The sequence below is a fragment of the Haliotis asinina genome, chromosome 7 (genome assembly GCF_037392515.1).
Source record: "Haliotis asinina isolate JCU_RB_2024 chromosome 7, JCU_Hal_asi_v2, whole genome shotgun sequence".
In the NCBI taxonomy this organism is placed as follows: Eukaryota; Metazoa; Mollusca; class Gastropoda; order Lepetellida; family Haliotidae; genus Haliotis; species Haliotis asinina.
In genome coordinates, this window is record NC_090286.1 from 22,417,096 (window position 1) to 22,442,684 (window position 25,589).

The 25,589-nt window shown below is 39.6% G+C and overlaps 1 protein-coding gene and 1 pseudogene across 1 annotated transcript in view; one reads left to right on the forward strand and one right to left on the reverse strand.

The window, feature by feature from the left end:
- Positions 1–4,684: 4,684 nt before the first annotated feature.
- On the reverse strand, positions 4,685–11,163 carry LOC137291921 (uncharacterized; annotated as a pseudogene).
- A 3,392-nt stretch (positions 11,164–14,555) lies between these two features.
- Positions 14,556–25,589, forward strand: part of LOC137290575 (poly [ADP-ribose] polymerase tankyrase-like) — a 56,308-nt gene continuing 45,274 nt past the window's right edge. The window contains exons 1-9 of the mRNA XM_067821613.1: positions 14,556–14,669; positions 16,980–17,072; positions 18,164–18,674; positions 19,126–19,407; positions 19,934–20,104; positions 21,423–21,519; positions 21,622–21,739; positions 21,915–22,099; positions 25,483–25,570. Coding sequence (XP_067677714.1) covers positions 17,058–17,072; positions 18,164–18,674; positions 19,126–19,407; positions 19,934–20,104; positions 21,423–21,519; positions 21,622–21,739; positions 21,915–22,099; positions 25,483–25,570 — 1,467 coding nt within the window. The 5' untranslated portion in view covers positions 14,556–14,669; positions 16,980–17,057. The remainder of the gene's footprint in view (positions 14,670–16,979; positions 17,073–18,163; positions 18,675–19,125; positions 19,408–19,933; positions 20,105–21,422; positions 21,520–21,621; positions 21,740–21,914; positions 22,100–25,482; positions 25,571–25,589) is intronic.

A 25,589-nucleotide genomic window follows, 5' to 3' on the forward strand; every position in this document is an offset into this window, starting at 1 on the left:
TACACCAAGATATTTGAAGTTGTTCATGTGAAAATGTGCAAATCTGTTATCAAAGTGTCAAAGAATACATGTTAAGTATTGGAGCTTGGGGAATGTAGTAGAACCCCACTTCAGCTCACATATTTGACAAGAGCTGTCAGGTACTGGTGTAGACTGATACAAATGGGCCCTGTGAGACTCCCCCACCAATGCTACAGGATGCTCACTACCCTTGATATATATGTTATTCACATTCGGATATGCATGGATTTCTTAAGATGTTGGAGACGAAATATTTGTTTTCAATGTTCAAGCAGAGACTATATGACAATCTAAAACCAACCTGGGGTGTAAATGTTAATAACTTATCAGACCCTTATTCATATAAACAATATAAGTCATAACTGACTGTTGAATATCTTGTTACGGTTAATAATTTGCCGTGACAAACGATGTAAGAAACCCCCTGTGAACCAGCAAAACAGAACAAAGACAAGATACAAGTCTGAAACATTCACACTTTGTATTGTTATACACCGAGAGCAAGGTATACAAAGCCACAAGTCAATTTCACAATACCGATACAATGCAAGTGAGACAAAATGTAAGGCAATGGGTCACAAACTATAGTATAGCAAACTCAATCAGTTATCAAAGAATCAGTTATGCAGAATGTAACACAGTGAGCGGTCTGACGGCGGCTATGATGATCAAGCGTTGGCAGCGATTGTATACCCCAGTTATGTGTGTCCCCGTCTCAACACGGAAACTAGCACATACGACCATCGCCAATACTGTAGAAATCTCAGCAGTCTCCCGGAAGTAGCAAATAGAAAACCAAGGGCAGACAATTTCCGGAGAGCCTGTTGCCAAACTCTTAAAAATGCTGACCATCTATTATACGAAATGTGACCCATTGTAATTATTAATCGAAACACAAAACGTTGTGACCCACCAATCATTTCTTAATAACAAAATATACAGAAAACACACACTCGCAACAATCTCATCACTTCCAACTCGCTGAAATGGGATTTTATCATGCCTCAGATGCAGTAAGTTTATAATGGCTGTCGACACTGGAAGACACCAAGCTACAACATATGAAGAAAGACTCTGTTTATTCTTTGTTTATTCCCAAAATAGTATTTTATTCAAACTGTACTTTTAATCTGTGAAACGTACAGTTTTTCCCGAAATACACTTATTGGTAAATACATCAAGGCCCAAGGAAAAAAGGTTTCAAGGTTTCTAAACGCCTTCTCATAATTATGATATTTTCCAGAAAACTTCAGAGTTTCTATATAAAGCCCAACAAATAAAGCAAAGTAACATATAAGATATTTATATCATGCATTTCTACTAATTTATGCAATGGAATGCATGTAAGTATGTATGTGCATGGGTATTTTGTAGCCCTAAACTTGCTGCGTTTTGGGCCAAAGGGCTTATACTAAATAAAAAACCTGTCTGTCTGTCTGTCTGTCTGTCTGTCTGTCTGTCTAATATACACCAAGTCGTTGGAGATGGCATGTAGGGAACGGCATATGTGCCGCTCACAAGAGTCAATCAACTGACACACATCGCAGTGATATTGTTTATACCTCCTTTCAGAAACAGCTGTTGTGCGCGAAATCGTTTGTCTGATGGAACGTGGGATTGAGAACTTACACCTACACATGCTTATTCCCATATACATGTATTATATCTATACTCACGTCATGTCACCCTGCCCACTCATATGATTTGATTCTGGCGGTGACAGTGTATCTGCTTTAAACATATTTATCTTTCGCCAAAGCTGAAACCTGGACAGGCGAACAAGTTTACTGGCTCCAGTACACTATTTCAACAGCTGGATATATAAATGAGATAACCTAACATGCACAGTGCACCAAGCTATCAAGAATTTAGGGAAGCTATCAGTGACATACACCATGGTAAAGCATCTTGGTTTAGTGGTATTACTATTGAATGTTTCAAGAGTGCACCAGGGTTATGCTTTGAGATTTTGAAGTCACTATTTTATAGAATCCTGTCTACAGGTCATTGTCCTCACGAATGGACCTATGGAGCAATTATTCCTATTTTCAAGAAGGGCAGTGTTAATGTTAGAGCCAGGTGTAGGCCTGTGGTCTAACTTGAAGAGTCTGGTAAAATAATTTTCCAAAATCGCGAGTAACAAATTAGCTCTTAGTCCTGAGCGGGAAGATTTTCTCACTCCAGAACAGTAGGCTTCAAACATGGACTCCAGACCCACGACGTTATATTCATACTTAACTCTATCATTCGGAATTTAAAGGTATTGGGAGACTGTACTGCGCTTTTATTGAACCGACAGCTGCGTTTGATTCATTTATTTTATAAGAACAGTCCTTTCTATAGGTTGGGCACATGGTCAGGATAAGTTTAAGGCAAAACATTTATGTTGCATAAAACATGCATGATTCTAACGAATCATGTACTTCCATGAATGAATGTATACAGTCTTCTTCCATTGTTCTCTTGGCGTCCGTCAAAGATGCCAACTATCTCATGCCCTAATTTCATTAGTCTAGCTTCGATAATCAGTGATATACCAATTTAGTAGTTACTGAGTTATTCATTCTACGTTTTGTCGACAATATTGTACTTTTTGATTTTGCAGTCGACGGTCTACTAAAAACATGAGATAAGTTAGTTACATATTGTAACTTTTCCAACCTACCTATACATGTCTTGTTTCAAACACTTGGTGTGGACATTCTAGTGAAGAAGGAGGCTTTCAAACATCACATAACGTTATTAACAGTAATGACAAATTTTATTAGTACAGCCTTCCAAAAATACCCCAATTATTTTGCACTTGCTGAACTTGGTAGACAATTCCCAAATATCACTATAACTTCTTACGACATGCACAGCTGTTACAACTCTTCATGCCAAAGAATATTTTTGTCACTAATAACCTTGGAAGATATTTATAGAAAATATAATTTAGTTGTTCAAAATCGTATCACGTTTTCCCGTTTGAAATACCACTACAACCATATATGCAACCTACTCTGAAACAACCATATTAATGATTTTATTGACGCTCCCTCTCTCTCTCTCTCTCTCTCTCTCACACACACACACACACACACACACACACACACACAAACACACGCACACACAGAGAGAAGTACTAGAAGTGTCTATGATTCGTTCTACAGCTGTGGTGAACATACACGTGTGATGAACATTCTACAGCCGGCAATGATGAACATTCTGCAGCTGTGATGAACATTCTACAGCTGTCATGAATATGTCGCCAACCATTTAAAATATCTGTTCATTTATCTGATGTATTCACTTTTAATTTCAATTTATACGATACCAATGATTCTAAATGATTCTTTTGTAAAAGATACTGTTCTCTTGCATTTATTGATTGTTAGTTATCATCGAAAGAGGCACATGTGGTGTTTTAAAAAGTATTTGCATTTTTAAAAAAATGCTGTCTTTTCCTTGAAATTGTTGAATTTAATCTTACTACAAAATGACATCTATTTGTTCCGATTTTACATTTTCAGTTCTGAGAGTCACCTTTCTATCATCAACACCATTTCAATGCAAACGCAACCTAACAGGCTCGTTAATAGATTTTATCTGGTTGTGTTTAGAATATCGAAAACGAAACGCCACCTTCCAAAACCAAATGCACAATTGTGTTCTTACAAGGTTCTGGTTTCTATAATGATTGTTCCGTTTTCTTAACTTGTTTTTTTAATCCAATTTGACAGTTGCCAACATCTGAGAAAAATCATACCTTAAAAGGCAGAGTTGTTAAACAGTTCCGCTAGATATTCGTGAGATATGAAAGCGAGTCTCAGACCTTATTTTGACACAACTGACATGCCACGACTTTCGTGGATCAGACGAACCAAGCCTTGGGACGATTACAATTTGGGCAGACTGTTTAATGTTGATATTAGGACAATCTTGCGATTGAGGGAGTGATATCAGGCCACTCCCACTTTATGTTGACCGGAGTATCGGTAACGATGACCACTTGCACTAATATTCAGACTTTTTCACGATGGTCCTAGGACACTAGGCCAGGGAAAGACAGGCCAGAATGTTTCACATACTCTGGTTCAGATGACATGCAGTCATCCACAGGAAGGATCCACAAAATGTTCGTTACTCTATGTCTATGACATTTCTAAGCCTATGATAAACTATACACTTACGACAATTCATAACAAGCGCTTTGTGGATCAGGATTGGATAAGTGCAGCAACAAAAGCATTAGGCGTTCTCCACTGTGAAGAACCACGTCACATATGTTCCAGCTGTCTCAATGCAGCCTTGAAACAAGCTAACAGCTGAAAGTACGAACACTGCCTCGTGATATCGGTGTATACAATCAACCAAACAAATTCCAATTTCTTGGGACAATATATTTTTACTACTGACCAAGATGTTCTAAGATAATCAACAAAGAAAGATCTGAATCTCTATTATAATTTTATTCACGAAGGGGAAATCTGTAAAAAGAAGGAGAAAAGCCTTATTAAACATTACAACCGTCAGGTATAGGTATCAACTTGAAACGCCATATACATTGGACATTTTCTGGTTAAGCCTCCTAACATACATTCAATGCGGTAGTTCAATATCGATATGTGTACACCTCTAGATCAATGAATGTTATGCATAACGTGTTCACCTTGAAACTAAGTTAGTTTCTGCGTGGAGAAGGAGGTCGTCTTCCTCGAGGACCTCTGGCATCTCGTCCTCTACCTTCGGGAGGTGGAGGGCCTCGTCGTGGTGGAGGTGGGCGGTCACCTTCCTGTGGTTTTTGTTCTTGTGGGCCAGCCTGACCTTCTGGAGGTGGAGGACATCCAGTTGGTGGTGGACGACGATCACCTTCCTGTGGTGCTTGTTCTTGTTGGCCAGACTGAACTTCTGGAGTTGGGGAGCTTCCAGTTGGAGGAGGTGGTTGTTCACCTTCCTGTGGTGCTTGTCTGCGTAGTCGAGAATTACCTTCAGGAGGTGGAGGACATCCAGTTGGTGGAGGACATCCGGTTGGTGGAGGAGGACGGTTGTCTTCCTGTGGTGCTTGTCTGCGTAGTCGAGAATTACCTTCAGGAGGTTGAGGACATCCAGTTGGTGGAGGAGGACGATTGTCTTCCTGTGGTGCTTGTCTGCGGAGTCGAGAATTACCTTCAGGAGGTTGAGGACATCCAGTTGGTGGAGGAGGACGATTGTCTTCCTGTGGTGCTTGTCTGCGGAGTCGAGAATTACCTTCAGGAGGTTGAGGACATCCGGTTGGTGGAGGAGGACGGTTGTCTTCCAGAGGTCCTTGTGACCAACATGTGGCAACGAAGGAGAGCGCCAGTAGTATCAGGAGTGTCTTCATGGTGAGAGTGATGCTCTTGTCGCTGAACAGCACGGTTTTATACACTTTCACTTCTTACCAGATGGCACATCATTATCTCGCAAAAATTAGCTGTGTGGCTCATTCCATTGTGACTGAAACAGCGACGATAATTGAAATGTCAGTCTTCAATCAGAGACATATTGTGCTTCACATAGCTTTCTTAACCTAAGAGCGAAAGAAATTATCTGTTTGAATGGCATGAAAAACGACACCACAGATAGTTTCTCGTTTCAGTCGACGTGAACATATTCACGAATAAAGGCCATGTGGTCCAGACGCGGTGTGCATGGTTACTACTTAGTGATAACCAAGTGCATTAGCGATTGACAAACATAAATCTGTATGTATAGTTACAAAGGTCTTCTTAGCTTCAATGTATTTCTACATGACTCTTGGCGACCTGTGCTAATTTATAAAATTACGTTTCACGTCTGATTTGAGTTTTTTGAATGCTGATTGTATTTGAAATGTTCACCATCTGCTTGCCCCTATTACGGGAGTCCCGTTGAGGGATAACACTGAAGCTCTTGAAGCTCGTATCAAGTATATATTAAAGCCTTAAAACGACTTTCATCTATACACTATGAAATCAACTGTTTCACATCAGCTAATTAGGACTTCTTGTCTTGCAGTCAACAACGACTTAGGTCAAGCAGCACATGTTGGCGCTGTTCTCTCTACCATTATGTGACCATTCGTTAACATATCCGTTTTAAAGAAACAACAGGACAGTCGCTGACCAACTCTTTCCACTGATGGGCATTAAAAAGGAAATTACATAGGTTCACTTGTTCCCTTTTTGATGATTTTGCAATTTACGAAAATCTGTTTCTTGTCATTGCCAAAAACTTCAGGTGAATGATGATTATCTTTAGCAAGAATACAAATGTCAACAGTGAGAAGTATGTATCTATTTTCTTGTCAGTGCCAAATCCTTCGGGTGAATGGTGATTGTCCTTTCCAGGAAGACAATGCCTCTTGTGATGAGTCTCGCTTTACGTACACACAATATTGTCTTACTACGAACGAAATCAAATGTTTATCACGGCCGTCACAATCATCACACCTGAACATCATAAAAACCTGTGCTTGCTGATCAAAATCAAGGTACAGAATTTCACACACCATCTAATCAAATGAATCTATTCAAAGAAGAAGAAGAGTTGTAAGCATAAGAAATATTTAACATAACAAAGTAGTGGGCATCTAAAGATTATTTTTATGCTTTAAGTTTTACTTTTATGTGCCCTCTGTACGTTTGGCCCCCAAACAAGGCAGCCATTTTTATGACATAACGATGGCGCATATCACTGTACATATGTATGTAATAAGAAATATCCTGAACCATCATGTAAACAATATGTGGTCCGTTTCAACCATCCAGCAACTACATCTACAACGAACTCAAAGATGCCACTAACTTGAGTTCGTTATATCCGAAATTCGCCATACTCACTTCCGGGACCTACATAAAAGTGTGTTAAATCCGTCAGTTCATTGTAAGCGTGGTCGTAATGAACTGTAATTGTAATAAATAATGAAACAAAGTTCACAAGATATTATTTACTTTAGATTTAAATGCAAGAGTTGAGGAAAATAGGTTTAACTGGATTCACATGTAAAAACAGTTGAACTTCTCTTTAGATGTGGACTTGGCTTTGCGTGGATATGGCAGGGTGTTGGAAATAAAAAATCATTTCTTAAATTTACTTGTATGTCGCAAGGATTGCTTCATACTGGAGTGGCAAGCAAAACTCCAAAACAGTCCCTGTACATTTACTTATTCATTGTTTATGGCAAATTTCAGGAAAGTAAGAAGATGCATGACACAGGTTCGTTCCGTTTATATGACGATTTAACCTCTTATAATGGAGAGTTTCATACAAAGTCTACTGTGTTCAAATACTGTAACTTGAATGTCCTGGAAGATGAATATCATGTTCTTCTAATTTGTGATCATTATAGAAACATTAGAAGCAAATATATAACCAGCTATTTAACGAAACAACCGGCAATTATCAACTTCTAACCGGATATTGATTGAAAATATTGCTTTGTTTATCTATCACGCTATTCTGAGGACATATCCACTCTGCTGTTGAACTGTGTATATGTTTATACTATCGGTCTGTGCCCTTCAGTTCTGAATAAAGATTGATTCATTGATAAGTTCAATGCTTCAATGCATTATTGTTAGAAGGGTCATGGACCCATATACAGTCGAGTGTTGACAGACATCTATACAGGGTGAACAGGGATTCGAATCTAATGCTTCTGGCGACATATCTATAAATGACTGTTCAGCATATGAGCGTGGCTTACATCAGCGGTCTTTCAGGAAGAAAACCTGCTGCAGAAAATTAATAGATATAGCAAGTACAGTTGTGAAAACAAGTCTCTCATATGAAAGATTTATTTCAAGCGGAAGAGTTCTGTCATGTCTGTGTTTTCGTTTATTGTATGATGTGGTCATGTCTGCTAATTAAAAAGTATTTACTTTCTGGGGCCTAACGATAGGTTCATAGTCTCATTTTATGTATCGTGAGAAAAGGGATTATTTAGATCGGGTGGTCAGGCTGTGTGACTTGCATGTAACCGTGGTCCAGTCGTGCTTTCTGCATGTTATTGGTTTGTCTGGAACTCGAGTATCTATTGTCCGACATATAACTGATTATATTCACCTATACACTGAATGCCCCCATTTGTTATGTAACTGTGAATATTCTATTAGAATTGTTCTTCAGCAACCAGTGCATGCCGAAAGAGGCAACTATCGAGAACGCGTTGTTACGCTTGCTGGCTTGGTTGATGCATGTCGTCATATCCATCTTTCCATACATCTGTAGTCATAATGTCCATCTTTCCATACATCTGTAGTGATAATGTCCATCTTTCCATACATCTGTAGTCATAATGTCCATCTTTCCATACATCTGTAGTCATAATGTCCATCTTTCCATACATCTGTAGTCATAATCTCCATCTTTCCATACATCAGTAGTCATAATGTCCGTCACTTTTTTGTCTGGCCCAGAATCGATCATTTACAGACCGATGTCATATAGTCGAAATAGTGCTGCGTGTAGCAACGGACAAAGACGCACACGAAACTTCTGTGCTATTAGTTTATATGAAACAACAACACCAGAGAATAAAAAGGCTCAACGTATCATCTGACGACGTAGATTCAATTTGATGTAAAAGACGGAGTACCAGCACAAATTCGATGATCACTGACAAATGTGTTCGCGAGAAGGATAAGTTTGTCTTTCTCGACATGAAGAACTCCACCTCAGGCCTCTCTGACACTGTAGTAGTCTGCCAATTTGCGCTGTAGCATTCGCAAAGGAGTTCTACATCAACTACTATAACTTTAATTTAGTTTTATTTCGAAGTAGGTACACAAAATATAAGTCCGTTTCTCAGAACGAAAATCTGCGTACACATATTTGCGTCCCACACGGGCTGTTTCACTTTTGTAAATAAAGGTAAATTGGCAGTTTATACAACATACAAGTGTATACTCGGCAAACAGTTTTGCTGATAACGACTTTAACACAAGCACGTGTGCTTTTAATGGGTATATATATTGTCAGAGGAAATTAGTGTTTTCAAGATTATCAATACGATGAATGAAGACCCTTTCGCTGTCTGTTCCTTACAGGAAGAAACAGACAATAATCAATGTAGTAATCAACTTCTCAATTTGCTGCCACAATTTCAGTTACACTTTAGTCAACGAAACTATTTTGATGATAATACAGTGAAACGTGTAGACTATATAGTACTTAATGTGTGTCAAGAATGAGGCATCTGGTTTGGGACTGGAAGTGTATAAAAGAGTGCAGTGGTGAGACAGCTGTATCACTCTCACCATGAAGACTTCCCTGGTACTCCTTGCGCCCTCTTGTGTCGCTACATGTTGGTGGTTACACAACACCAAATATTTTTCCATAGACTTCTATAGTAACCTTATGTTTTTTTAAAAAAATATCCAGCTATCAACAGCCAATCCATGTAGATAGGGGTACAGTCTCTAAACTACTAAACTCTAGAGTACAATAAAACACAAATTCTGTCCAACTTGTCCGCCGACTTTTCCCAGCACAGGAAACAGAACATATCAACCCTCCATACCTCCAATTGTGGTCAGTTTTAATTACTGGATGGATGTGCTTTTGTGCCACACATAAACATCTTACACTATTTCATCCAGTCACAGCTGTCATGGGCCTCTGTCCGTTTGAGTTGTTTCCATACGGTCCTCGCTTGGGGAGCCTGCGATTCTGATTCTGATTTGGAATCTCGTCTACGCAGACAAGCACCCCACGAAGGTGACCGACCACCTCCACCAACTGGATGTCCTCCACCTCCTGAAGGAAATTCTCTACAATGCAGACAAGCACCACAGGAAGGTGACCGTCCACCTCCAGAAGGTGAAGGACCAAGGGCCGGAGATTCTCCGGGAAGGAGAGCACCTAGGAAATGAGGAATTAGTCAAGGTGAGATTATTCTGTTTTAACTGTATGAATAATTCTTCCGAGCACAGAAAACTTAATTGTGATGTGGAAACAGATAATGTGATGTGTAATATACAACGCTAATACAGATGTTGAGTTACTGATATTGCATTACTGTAGTGTCTATATCTTTATACAATAAAAAAACTTACTGGCGAATATTTGATGACATTCCAAATCCTGACAAAAAATATTTACCACAAGCTTTCATCACAAGAAACATTTTTTTCCAAAATGCTCTCGCATGCATGCTTTATGTTTCGGGTTTAGCAAACCGACTTTGCTCGGAACTGTGAGATGATACTGAATAAACATTACCTTTTTCTCTTACATCTGATCCTTTCCTGACTAAATCCGAAATATATTAACAGAAATCAATGTTTTGCTTTTGCATTTGTCTGGAACACATGGGCCAGTACCGTCGTCACAAAGCTGGAATATTGCCGCCTGGGACAACGAGGGAACAAACGAAACATGGATTAGTCGTTGAAGGGTTGTTGGCAAAAAGAACCGTTGGACGCTATTCCGTGATTCCAATAAATTACAAGTAATGACACGGGATAACTGATGGATGGACGAGTCATGTGATGTATCGGTCCCTATTTTAATGCACTTGATCATAAATTAATTGAAACTACAAGGGGACAGTGACTAAGAGTGCGTAACTGAGTTGAGATATTCAAGCAACATATCGGCGGGGGAGTCCAGAAATGGGTTTTACACACTGTCTACTTGTTAGGAATCGAACCCGGGTCTTTGGCGTCACGAGCAAACGCTTTAACCAAGAAATTCACTCGACCACCCCTCAGTGACTGGGAAGGATACAATGGAAGAGTCATTTTCGATATTCCGTCCAGATTTACCACATGTCCGTTTTGCAGGGATGAATTTCAGAATATGGTACTATATAAATATATGTATTTATAATTTAATTAGACAAAAGATTGGTTAACGCGTTTGCGAAGATTTGGGTTCGTTTCATGTGTTCCCTGTCGTGACATTGGCTGGAATGCTGATGATAGCGGCATAAAACCATTCTCACTCACGTACATCAGCATAATCATCCGTCAGAAGGTCGCTACCCAAACGTCCTGGTGACAGTGGAATAAAGAGGTTGTTAGCTGTGTCCGCCACATCATACAGTAATGGGACCCGTGAAGATCCAGGCGAGAAGTGGTCTTCACTAACCCACGCTTGTCGAGGTGTGACTAGGGTGACATGTTTCATCATATCCGAGTAGCACAGACCGATGATCATACCGTTGATCACAAGACTGTCTGGTCCAGACTCGATTGTTTACTAACCGCCGACATAGCAGGAATATTGCTTAGTGCGGCTTAACACAACAAACACAACGCTGTAGATACGGCACAGGGTTGTGAGCAGAGTTTACAGATACGACATTGCAATCCAGGTATTCGACCACAAAGCAGTGTCAGCGCTAGGACTAGCATGAGCCTCTGCTAAAGTATTGCACGGACCCCTCTGTGGAGAAGGGAGGGGTGTTTGGTCAGGAGTTACAATGCCATCTTGTAAATCTGAACAAAACTGCAGATCTTATAAACCCGGAGACTAGTTACATATGTGAGTATTCAACCTTTAGTGAATTTCTGTGGCATGTGACACCTCTTGCCAGAGAGTCTGAAGATCAGTCAAGTACAAATGAGAGCCTATATGGACTCTATGATAAATTATTTCGAGTGTGTTGGAGAGGAGAAAAACTTGGAGACAATGGTCAGCATGCGTGCGTCTTTTAAGTCAATCTCCAAACAGACTGTTATTGGAGATTTCTTTCAACACAAGTGAGTGATTGGTATGTGTAATACTATAAATAATCTATTCAGACATTGATTGATTGATTGTTATGTTAATATTCAAGTTGTTATGTCTACAAACTGTAATAAAGTCATTTGATACATGTATACCTTAGTATGTTCTTGTCTCAGTATGTCAAAGGGAAGTAACTCACCTGAAGTGGTGTTTGCTTCAGTACTCCGTACGTTTCACTATCCGAACGTTTTTGATGAAAAACGGAAGAGTTCGGATTAACGCGGCGTGACTGTATAGACACTATCCATGGCGATTATATTCTGTTTCTGAAGAGGTGGACAACTATGGGTAATATCACAGGTTAGGTTTCAGTCACAATACTGGCTTTACTGCATGGCTCACCAGATGTAAGCAGATAACGACATTCAAGAATATTTAACAACAATACTATAGTGCACTTCATGAGGGAAAGCATGTATGCTAGTGTGAGCCCTACGCATTCCATCCATAAATGCACTGAAATGACTGAACACCGAACAAGACACCAGTTTCTAGCGTTGGTCGCTTTCAGCAGCACATACATAAAAATTATGTTGTCTATTTCTAAATATTTATTCATTAAACAACCGACTATTGTTTTTATCTATCTGATAACGTTGTTTATTCCTTCTATTCTGTTTTTGTCCACATAAGTTGAAGCTGTTTTAAACAGGTGATAACCACTTAAACATAGGATACCCAGAGAGAGAGAGAGATTCGGAAACAATTTATATATATCGCCGATGTTCTGGGCTGCAAAACATATCATGGTGCTATGGTGCTGGAACAATAACATTAAAATTTTGTCGATGGTGACATGAACACATATATGTATATTGACGCTCCTCATGAAAATCTGTGGTCTGTCATAAGTAGACATTTCACAATGAGACCGTGCATATTCCAAGAGGACAGCCGTGACAACGCTCCGTGCCATGTTTCGTTGCGAGTCAGTGGGAAAATGATTTCGTACTTTGCCTTGGCCTGCTCAAGGTCCAGACTTGCATGTGAATGAAAATGCCTGGAAACCTCTAAAACATCGTCTGGAAAGACGAGTTCATGAAATCAGTAACTGAGACATTCTGATTCAGATTGTTGGGGAGATATCAAGAGGCCTCCCTTGCTTACATCAGGAGCTTTTATGACAGCAAGGATTCGACAGGTTGTCAGAGTTCGAGGTCATATCTCAAGATACTGAAATATCCAATGACTAATTAAAGTGACAGAGTTCTACGGGCTGGCTTACATGCCATGTGAAAGATTAACATGCAGAGTGACGTCAGTTAATTAATTACAATGAAGTCACACGTGGTTTGGATACAAACGTTTTTGGTCTTTTGAATTATTTGGCTGTCCTGAATTAGTCGCTATGACGTTTTCAATGTCTGATCATGAATTACACACCTGTGCATACATTCACACATAGAGCGCTAGGCATCGTATACCGAAGTAAATCTGATTTGGATTAGCGTACAGAATATACCGCCAAGCATTTTAGAACGATTACATTGCTGAACGTTTTAACCAGGTGTGATAAACATTGTGATAAACAACCGACTATTATTACTTTTAAACACATTTCATGATAAATTAAAATTGTGACTTTTATATTGACACTTCTTTTGAGGGTGGTGGGGGATAACCTTGTGGTTTAAGCATTCGCTGGTCACGCCGAAGACCCAGGTTCAATTTCCACATGTGTGAAGCCCATTTCTGTTGTGCCCTGCCGTAATATTGCTGAAATATTGCTAAAGGCGGTGCAAAACTACATTCAGCCAGTCTCATGTAGGCCTACGCTTTTCTACCTCGCTGAATAAACGTGGATGTCACTTTAGAGAAATACTTTGAAGAAATAATAATGTAAAACAGTCTGACCAGGAATGCATCATAATAAAAATATTGCGGCACGGACCTAACTGAACCATTTGTCGACCTCATTGGGAACAATATAGGTATTCACTGTAAGCTCAGGAAATCCCGCTTTCATAACACAATTGTATCAGTTACAGCACTCATATCGGATAACGCAGTATCTTACAAATGTAGATTGTGCAGCCAATCTGAACTTACCCATGTTACATGTGACTGATAACTAGGGCATTGGCGGGTCTATTTTGTACGCAGGTATCTCACTCCTTATTACCGTACCGTACCCGGATACTCCTTACGTTAATTCCTGACATCAAATTTGCAAGAAGTGGCAATTTCTATATGCTTCATATCGTAAGGTAAAAATTCGAGCTTTTCAATATCTTAACCATGCATTATTTCAAAAGAGGTGGCTGTAAATTATGTTTACAATTTTTACGACCTTTTAAACATGAAAGAATAACATATTTAACTGTATAATCGATTTATCACATGATCATTCCGGGTCCATCTCGTTACCCACCCGTCCCGTGTACCCAGCTCTACTGCATGATAAGATCACGCCTAAGACTTCCACAAGTCATAGTTAATTATTCAAATGAAAACTGAACACGTCGTGCTGCATTCTGATTCTTTTTAATCCAACTTAATGTTTCCAACATTGCACAAACGATATCGGTGCAGTCCAAGTGCGTCGTGAAGTCGTGCAATGTGGAGTAGTATCAGCATATAACGTTGGAGCACAGCTTTCCGAACGGCAAACTAAGGCGACATTCTCCCTCTGAAAACTGAACTATAGTACTACGCGGCTCAACATGACCATTCATGATTCGCTGTTTATTTTCCGCGAGGTAGACAACATTGCGAAATATATTTAACAAGCCAATCTGCTGACAAAGCTGATATGAACTGGACGAGTTGTGGCATGCTAGAAGACGGCTGCATTCGAGCCAATCAGCGAGCACTAGTCGATATAAATACCCTACCACTCAGTACTTCCGCTTGCAATGGAGGTATAAGCTCTATAGAGACGTGTATCGTTCAAAGTTTCTCATTGCGACTGTGCCGAAACACAGCTCCATTAGGTAAGGCGAAGCCACAAACTTAGATATAAATGCTACACTCAGCACGTGTAAGCCTAAGTATGTAAGTGACAGAGCTGCATCAACACACAAAATGTGTTCCCTTCCGTGATCAGTAGGGCACAATTCTGTTAAAACTCGGACGGAACGGTAGTCATAGCATTTTGCAGTTGATATTGTACCGGTCTATGCATTGTCATTGCACCAAGGTGTCATAGATGTAAGTTTCGTCTGACCATTGGCGACTCAATCGGGAAGATGGTTAAGAAAGGTCCCTTGACGTAGCTTTTAATCAGTCCGGTTGACACGGTGTCTGGTCTTGGTTTTGCCCTTGAGGGGGTGTGGCACATTGTGTACCTTTTACCTGATAACACCGCTAATGATGTACTTCATATCAAGGGTGTTTGTGTTCATATACATTGAAGACAGATTGTCAAGCCTCAATAACTTTCTGAGCGCACAGGTCTTCTAATTTTCTTTATCAAAGAAATGTTAGGAGCATGACTTTCACAAAAAACCAATTAACAAATAAAGTATGCCATCTCAGGTTTGATACAAGCTACTTACAATTATGATACTGCAGTTATTGTGTAGTAAAATTAACAGAGCATGTCTATCATATGACATTAAAGCAAAAATCTCAAACTGTTGAATTGTCAATATTTTCATTGGTGGTAGCAGTGTTACTTTGTAGTAAGTGCTGTAAAACAGGAAAGTTTTGCGTCGATAATATTTTGCAGTTGAACAGTCAGTACCATAAATACGACGATAAAATTTTGCGAGTTGTAAGACTTCGATCAGTATGCTCACTTTGCCATTTTATGTTATGAAAGCGACAACACCAAATCGTCACTTCACATATGGTGATTGCCTTCTGTTGTTTTGTAATGCCACGCAAGCGATACACAAGTACTGTTAATAGTGGGCCTGATTGCTATAATTGTTTTGTTGTCTGCACAAACACTTTCAAGAAGTGGGCGATTATATTGGAGTAGGGACATTCATTTGTAACATGTCATTATATCCCCCCAGCTGAGAGCCACGATGCGATCCCGCTAGATTTCCCTTCCCCCTTTTATATTTTTATTTTCCCCGTAATCGGAAAATAATTATTAAAAGATTTCTCAAATAATATCTATGGTCGTCTTTTCCCCAATATCAATGGCTTTCCGCATACATCCTGTTTGTCGTTTGAATCAGCAAAACTGTTGATTGTCGACATCAGAAAGCAACTTTAAATAATTGTGACAATTTATTAAACATCGCATTTTTTGCATTAATTTATCGCACGCAAAAATTTCCTGGTTTACAGTATTTGTGTTAGACAGAACTTTGTTCATCGAGAAGAATGCTGATCATCATGAATAATATTGTTGTTCACATAAAAACAGTTGCAAATTAGTCCATGGTTTTCCTAGCACATGATAAGCCAGAGGCAGAATATTACATTAAATCAACATTTGCATTTAATTTCCTTATTTTTTTCACGCCATGACTGTATCATTGTGAGAAAATGTATTTGGTGAATTTGAAGTCTTGTCTGGATTAATGTCTTATAGTATTAACACTTGTCTTATCAAACTGATCTCCTGTATGCCACAAACAGCAGAGTTGTATAAAGTAGGATTTTTATCGTTCAATCCAAAATGATTCTGGACATTCTGTTTGATAGAAATTTAAATGATAGTGTACTTCAAGCAGGATGTCATTTAACACAAACAGACTCCACATGATTTCTCAACTACATTACAGTAATGTTTTGTAAACTGTATTCAGTTTGGTCATACATGGTTAGTTGTGCTTATAATGACTGTTTCCAGCAAAATGATCCAATTAGCCTCCTTGGGCCCATGTTCCTGTTGCTGAAAACAGCAGATAATGAAGCTGATATGGGGAGTAACTTGACAAGGCAACAGTCCCTGTGTTGATGACTATTTGCATAGTGTTGTTGTAGTTGTGCCAAGATTAAACATCATATTTTCTTAATTTATGAAAGTTAGCAACTTACAAGAATCTCTTCATGAATGGTTTGAAATGCATAAAGATATGCTACTGATGATAATTTGTCCAAATATCCCAACAGTTGTGTCATGCAGTATAAATTTATTTTCTTTAGAAAAAAAAACATGTATTTTTCACAAAGTGAAAATGTTTCCTAAATTAATTTTACATTGTATGTGTAAGAAAAATGTCTTGAATGACCAAATGAAACATTTGTATCTATACATCACTGCTGGTAACTGTATTGTGCATATGACTGTTAGATTTCAAACAAAGACTTAATTGGCTAATATTTTGTCTTTTATATTTCAGATTTAAGACACTCTTGTTTAGGATTTGAAGTGGAATATTCTTTGGAACTGGTGACTTTTGTCACCACCCTTTTCAACCATGATTCCTTCATTTGTGAGTAAAAGTAGCATGCTTGGACGTATTTAAGGCAATCAGCTGCTCTCTCTTCTGTGTCACAGTATAATCTGGTTACAGCTATACATAGTACGACTGATAGAAAGGCAGTGTGGAAATCTAGTCAAACAACATTTGCTCATTATGCCAAAAAGCCAGGATCAATTCCTTACATGAGTATAATGTAGGAAGCCTGTTTCTGGGGTCCCCTGCTGTTATATCACTGGAATATTGGTAAAAGTGGTGTAAAATCATGCACACTCGATCATGCCTGGTGGAGTGGGTGGAGCAGTCGTAAAAGTCACCACAATTTGCTCGACGGACATATGTCCTCCAGATATGCCAGAATCTGAGGGACATGGGCCTGAATGATAAAATTCATCCTCATGACAATATGTGGCTTTTCAGTGGTATATGTGCAGAACCTCCATCTCTTTGTGCATATTGCCATGAGTTACAACACAGTCACTCACTCACTCACTCTCTTTCTCACTCACTCACTCACTCACACACTCACATATTTGATGGAACAGTTGTACCATTTTATGTGTATGTAGTCTTGATGAAACGGTACAATGTGTGAAGCTCATTTTCTGGTGTCCCCCAGCTGTGATATTGCTGGAATATTGCCAAAAGCGGCAAAATACTAAACTCACTTGCTCACTCACTTGATGAAATCATAGGAATGCTGTTGCATTTAATAATTGAGGGAAACAAGTAATTCAATTCTGATCAATATGCAGACATTTCAGGACTCTACAATGCAGAAATTAAGATGGTTTCTAACAGAGGAATGCTACAATATTTACGTGGAATACTGTTAGGGAAAATAAGTCAATATTGATATCTAGGAGAAGAATTTCTTCATACTGTGCTGAAGTAAACAAAGCATAGATGTGATAGAATGCACAGTCATCATCTGTGTTTTCAAACTAACTGAAAAGTATCAAATGCTCTGACTACATGCCTGTAAACAGTGAGAGGCTAAAAGTTGACAATTTGATGTTGAAAGATTCAGGCTATCAGCAGTCATCATTTGATGTCAAGGAGTTAGTTATCTGTTCATCTGATATCAGTTAATATTTCTACAGGTTAAACGACTGTCTAGCAGACTGTCATTCACGAAACAGACCAGTGAGAAAAAAGACAAGACAGATAAAGTTGATGGACGTCCATCTTTGTCTCGTCAGTCCACAAAGGAACTTGACAAGAATGATGAGGATAACTCAACTCCAGGAAGGTCAGGCTTGCAACGAAGGTCAACTTCCAACAAAACACCCTTGTCGAAACGGCCCACCATTCAGCTGGACAGTGAAGATTCAGTGACTAAAAAGACATCCCGCCGAGTGACATTTGAAAAAAAAAAGTCCTCAGAATCTGATGCATCTGCATCAACACCAACTAAGAAATTGTCCAAAAAAATATCATCAGCTGGAAAAAATATTTCCTTGACATCAAAACCAATTCTGGCAGGTCGAGCACCATCTTTGACTGCCAAACACCCATCAGTGACATCACCGAGTAAGAAGGTGACAAAGAACCCAAATGAGAAAACACTTTGGTACCTTAGAGGTACCTATGTTACTGTCAGGAATGAAGATGGTAAGTAGCATCAAAAGGCCAACTTCTGAATCTCTCCCAAAAGTCAGATTTGTCCCCAGCATTGGATTATCTGGAATCCATGGTTGTCTAAAAGAGACACTGGACCCATATATTTAGCAGTCTTTGTTCTTATGTGTCAGGAACTTAAATCAGAGAAAAGATGTGGAAAATATGCCTTGAATTAAGGGAGTTAAGCTTAGTATGAGTATAGCAAAGTTTTAGAGAATATGCTAACTCCTTCAGATGATTGAAAATGAATACAAGAATATGCAGCAAAATGCTATGAACATCTGTTGGAATTTGAAAGTTTTGAAGTGAGCGCCATACTGATGCTTAAAGTTTATGCAACATAGCAAATGACTGTCACCCAGTCACTTGGGCTTTCGTTTATGGTGGTTTGAAATGTCCAGGTGTCCCAGATCACTCACATTATTGTTTTGCTTGTTTCCAGGGGGCTGGTTTCTGTGTCGCCTTCAGACCAATGTCTACAACACAACCAAGACTGTCAAGATCCGCTGGTTGTCCCCAAAATATTCTCATCAGACTAATGACTATTTATTGGACTATGCAGATGAAATCGATCCTGGGTGCATCCTGTTTAATGTTCGTGTATCAAAAATAGGAAAAGTGTATTTGCTGTGTGATGAAGATCGTCTTGAGGCTGATAAGCTGTTGAAGGTTGTGGAGGATGTAACTAAAGGAAACATAGCTGCTGATGACGTGGACAGTGACAGTAAGGGGAGATAATTCTTCATTGTGACCAGGTCAAATTTGGTTCAAGTCAATCAAACTAACAGTTATCCAAATTTAGTATTGATACTTAATGGCTTAGCTTAATGGAATTTTGTTAAGACATAGTAACAAAATTCCATTAAGCTTTTGTGCATGAACCATTGAGGTGCCAAAAGGAATTTATAAATAGTCATAACCTTGTATTGAATTGCTCTTTGACACTCAAGAACCATTTTTATTTTGTCTGTTATTGCCTAACAACTGTGTAAAGTGTCATTTACTGACTTCAGTAGACAACATCTTAGCCCAAGCAGAAGAACGATAATGCTTTATACTCTTATATTAAAAAGTTGCTTTGAGACTGAGATTTGTTCAGCCATTATGAACTGTATCTGTTCATGACGTTTTTGTATGGCAGTGCAAATATTTCCCATTGACGAAGCAAAGGAAGCTGCCATGTGCACTACAATAAGATATGTCAGGCATCAATCACTGTGTTGTACCATATGTGTGATGTTTCCTTGCAGTTGAAGAAGTTGTGCAGATTGAACCTCCCACAAAGAAGAGGAAGACAGAGAAGAAGACCAAGGAAGATTCAAAGGAGAAGAAAGAAAAGATAAAGGGGAAAAAGGAAAAGGCACCCAAGTCTAAGAAAACACCAGGAGAGAAAAAGAAGAAAGAGCCTAAAGAAAAGAAAGGTAAAAACATTTTCTTTCATGTTTCAGTAAAGTGCGTAGGATTGCTGTAGGGAACAATCTTCTGGTGATTTCTGCTTACTGTTCATGATACAGTGTTTTCTGTGTACCACAGCTTGTATGTGCCAGTGTACCAGCTCCTCTTTGTATCAGTATTTCTGTACCAGTGTCCTATATCAGTTGATCATCTTATCACTACCCCTTGGAACCAATGTATTGTGCTAATCCTTCCTCCATTATGCCCAGACTTGTGAAGGTCCAGGGTAGAATAGGCCTTCAGCAACCCATACTTGCCATAAAAGGCGACTATGATCATCGTAAGAGGCAACTAATTGGATCGGGTGGTCAGGCTGACTTGGTTGACACATGTCATCGGTTCCCAATTGAGCAGATCGATGCTCATGTTGTTGATCACTGGACTGTCTGGTCCAGACTCGAGTATTTAGAGACCGCTGCCATATAGCTGGAATATTGCTGAGTGCGGCGTAAAACTAAACTCACTCACTCCTGTCAGTAAGTACCAGAAAATCCCTGTGTCAATATCTCCTTCAGCAGCACCTTCCTTTGCCAAGACATCTTGGAGTCAATACCTCTTTGCAGTATCACCTTTTACCAGAACATATCACTACTTCCTTGCAGCAGCTCCTTGCCCCAGAACATATCTGCGTCACTACCTCTTTGCAGCAGCACAAGCCTTGTACCAGAACATACCTGTGTCACTACCTCCTTGCAGCAGCACCTTGTACCAGAAGATGCTGTGTCACTACCTCTTTGCAGCAGCACCTTGTACCAGAACATATCTGTGTCACTACCTCCTTGCAGCAGCATCGTGTACCCAAACACATCTGTGTCACTACGTCCTTACAACAGCTCCTTGTACCCAAACATATTTGTGTCACTACCTCCTTGCAGCATCACCTTGTACCAGAACATGTCTGTGTCACTACCTCCTTGCAGCAGCACAAGCCTTGTGCCAGAACATATCTGTGTCAATACCCCCTTGCACCCTCACCTTTTACCAGAAAATAACTGTGTCACTACCTCTTTGCAGCAGTACCTTGTACCTGAACACATCAGTGTCACTACGTCCTTGCAGCAGCACCTTGTACCCAAACATATCTGTGTCACTACCTCCTTGCAGCAGCACTTTGTACCAGAACACATCTATGTCAATACCTCCTTGCAGCATCACCTTGTACCACAGCATCCCTGTGTCAGGACCTATTTACTAAATCCTTGTGTCTGTAAAATTTACTGAAAATCTTTGTTTCAGTACCTTGTTGAACCAGTTCCCTTGTATAGAGGATGGTTTATGTTTCAGAGCCTAAGAGAAAAGTCGCCAAAAAGCCAGATGAGCTTACTCTACACCCAAATCCGTCTGTCCATGTGTTCAGGAAAGACCCTTTCTTTGAAACAAAGTAAGTTTTAGATTAATGTTCATTTTCATTATGTTCAATGTGTCTTTATTTGTGAAACAAGGTCAGTTGAAAAACACATGTATTCTTTCTTTTTGTGTGCAGCACATCAGTGCCCTTTGTGTCCAAGTACGCCCACTCCAGACTTGTATTCCGAGCTGTCTACATGAAGGATTACAAACTGCTGAAGAAGCTGATCAAGGATACAGAAAAGATCAGATACGTAAGGATTGCAGACTGAATTTCTTTGGTTGTGTAGAAATGTACTCGTCATTTGTTTCTCATAGGTGAAATAGGAATTGTGTTAATTTAGAATATCTAGTATTTGCTAGCAAGACAGTCTAAATATTACTGCTTTTTTCAATTTTGTTTCATGATGTTCCTGCTTACCATTTCAGCTTTCCCATTATCGGAGTATGGCTGATGAGACGACAGCACTAGACTTGGCAGTGACCTTGAAGGACAAGGAGGCCATGAAGATGCTCCATAAGGACTACTTTGGGAGTGACCACAGCACCCTGGAAAAACGAAAGAAACATACGTTGCCCGACAAAGTCAATGTTGCAAAGCTGGAGACTGGATCGTAAGTCTGCAGGGATTTACCAGACGAGAATCATCAAAATGTATGAAATTTGAAACATTGTTCCAAGTAGGAGAAACACATCTCTAGTGAGTTTATGTCTTGATTTGTTTCTCTTGCATCCATCATGTGTTGTTCATCATGCAACGCAAACATGTTCTCCATAGAAACCATAGGACCAGTGAAGCTGAAAAACTGAAATATTTTTTCCAGCTTATATCTCATGGTTTGTTCTCTCTCTCATATAATCAACAGGTGAGTGGCAATGAACTGTAACACACCTCTACTGCTTCCATTCATGGGCAGCCTGATAGCATCTGTGCAGCATTCAGCATGCCCTCCAGTTGATCATGTGACTCCTTTGTCTGATCATTTCTCTTTCTTATGACACTGCCCGTGTAGATGTACTGTATTTGAAGTTACACAGTCTATTGAATCCATGAACAAGTATGGAAAAAGAAAAGTCTTCATCCATGAACAGGAAGATTTGTCAACAGTCTTTCACCACTTCTGTATCCCAGTCTTACAAGCCCCCAGTTGATAGATTGTCATTTGGCTAACATTAGCATTTTAGCTGCTCCCTTAACATTTCTTAACTGGTTCTTTGGTTCAGCAGAGGCCGTTCCTCAAACAGCGCTACAAGCTTGAAATTTCAGGATCCCTGCCTTTGACCAACGACTCAGTTCCCCCAACCTAATCGGCAAAGATAGCAGCTCTACAAATGACACTGGGTATGCTATTAGACAAATTTGCACTGGAATCTCTAGACTTTTCTCAAATATACATTGAGTCGTCTTCAATATGAAGGTCCTCAGTGCTATCTTCTACGGCTGCCTCCACACACTTAGAATGATCTCAGCAGATCATCTTTGCTCAATCTTGAAGTTAGGAGACTTCATGATCAATCTTGACCTTCTCGATGTGTATCTGCATGTCACAAAGTTTCTGTGGTTTTCATGGCATCCCCTATTGGTGGACGATACTCCTGTTTTGCATTTCTACAGGGCCATGGCTGTTTACCCTTATCACAAAGTCCATCACTTTTTTCTCCATTGCTGGGGCATTGTGGTTGAGGCTTACATCAGTGATTGCTTCGAAGCCAAATAAGATCCTCAGATTCTACATCTACATTACATCTACGTTGAGTGCAGATCCTACAACTGACCAGTCTTCTCATACAGTCTGAAAACTTGATGGTAGTGTAGCTGTGGTCTGTGGTCCTGTGCCTAGAGCTGAGGTCACAAATCACATGAAGTAAAACAACGTCAAACTTGGAGGGCCCTTGGATGGGTGACCATGGTTGGCGGCTTGACCCCTGAGAATTTCTAGGTCTTCAATGCTGCCCGGAACGGAGCACATGTGACACATGTGGTCTCACCTTAGGCAAGCGAATTAATTAAAAAATGCCTCTATTCACCCAGCAGAATAAGGATATCCAGTGGGATAAGTCATGTGACTATTATCCCTCTGGTGCCTCATATGCAGCTTTGGTTGTCTTGGGTGATAATAATCAGATGGTAGTGCTTTGAGCCTGCCCCTCCATGGTGTGGAATTCAGAGCATTAGACGTGCCCTTATTATTATCTTGCTGCCAACAGCTTCATCATCAGTGGAAATAATGATGAGGCTTGGAAACATGTAGAACTTGTCTTTGCACAAATTTATGGCAGAAAACCGTGTTTACTCACAAGTGCCCACCCCTGGGAGTTCTGCTGAGTAAACCAAGGGTATTTCTTTGAAGAGCAGCCCATCACAACTACAGCAGTTACGCTTGCAACAGGCCTCCTTGTGCTCCATCATCACATCACCATGGTTGTCACCAATCACTCAGAAACAGGGTAATATGCAGTCCACCATCAGACCAGGGGATAAGAATAAACTGTAAGAGAGGATAATTTGTATAATTCTAATGGTTATCACACGATGTATTCATGCACTGCCTACCCCACTCAACAGATTAAAACCAATGCTCCAAGAAGAGAATGATCAGACAAAGGAGTCACTTGATCAAGCAGAGGGTATGCTGTATGTTTTACAGAGGCTACCAGGCTGTCCAAGAATGGGAGCAGTAGAGGGTGTGTTTGGGTGAATTTGTACAAGATAGGCCAAAAACTTTGTTCACAGCTAGATTTCACTCCCTTGTCGATCATGAGGAAGAGAGTATAAACCATGAATTAGGATAAGTATTATAAATATACAGTTAACAGTTAACATTTTTTTATTTAAGGAATAATGACAGATGACTTTGTGCAAAGGTTTGAATCTGATTAAAAAAAATCAATGGCAGCCTTATTATAAAATTTGTTGCCGTTTCACAACCTTGTTTGTTCATAATGTAATGGAATTCTGTACATGTGTAGTCAGTAGATCAAGATTTATGTTAAATTCTTTTAAATTTCAACCTTGAATTGACCTTTGCACTTCAAGTGTTGCAACCCTTGCAACTGAAACTGTCAATATCTATTATTCAGCTTTTGTCCTTTCATTGTAATGAAAGTTTGGTACATGTGTAGTTAGTATTGGTGCTGCACACATACATATAAGAAAAATGCATTTCTTAGATTAATTTGAGTTATGTTTATTTAGCAATTGCTACATGGTCCTTAGTTCTCTCAAACTGCACTTCTTCAGCATGTTAAACTTGTCAGTGAGGTATCTCAAGAACCGTTCACTGGTTTTCCTTCATATTCAACTCCAAACTTATTCTAGGGAAGACACAGGGCCTCACAGTCGATTTTGGTGATCTTCACACAATTTTCAAGGTCCTGGCGGCACTGAAGTTTCAACATGTTAAGCTGCATGTTAAGCATTGTAGCAAGATACCTAAAGAACCATTCTCTGGATTTTCTTCACATTTGACATCAAGCTTCATCTAGAGAAGGTGCAGGGCCCAGAGAGGTTTTGGTGACCTTCACTTAATGTTAAAGGTCACGGAGACTTTTTGAAGATTTCAGCATGTTCACCTGCACTTTAAGCTTATCAACACGATATCTCAAGAACTGGTCACTGAATTTTCTTAGTCATCGCCAAGCTTCATCTTGGGAAGGCGCATTTTACTTCATCTTAACCTACTACCTTCATTTTCATTTCTTACTAAGTTTAATTTGATAATTTGTGACAATGCTTGTTTTTATGCTAATGGTTGTGGAGCCATAGCACACTAAAGATGTTTAATCCATGCCATTTTAATCTTTGCTGTGCTAAGGCAGAGCAAATAAAACACTATTTCTATTTCTTACTTGAGGGGAAAAGCATGGTGGACTGGATACAGACTAAATCTGCCTTTGAAGCATAGAGGGTAGTTTCTTGGAAATATATGGCATGGATACTCCATCATAAGTTTGGACATTTCCCAACCCTCATTCCCCTGTTGTATTTTTGTTTTAGATACAACTTTAGATCACTGGGTGTTGCTTTTATTCGTCCAATCATGGCCAGTCGGGGAAGTCGAGAAGGGAACAATGCTCTTACTAAGGTAGATGATAGTAGCGCAG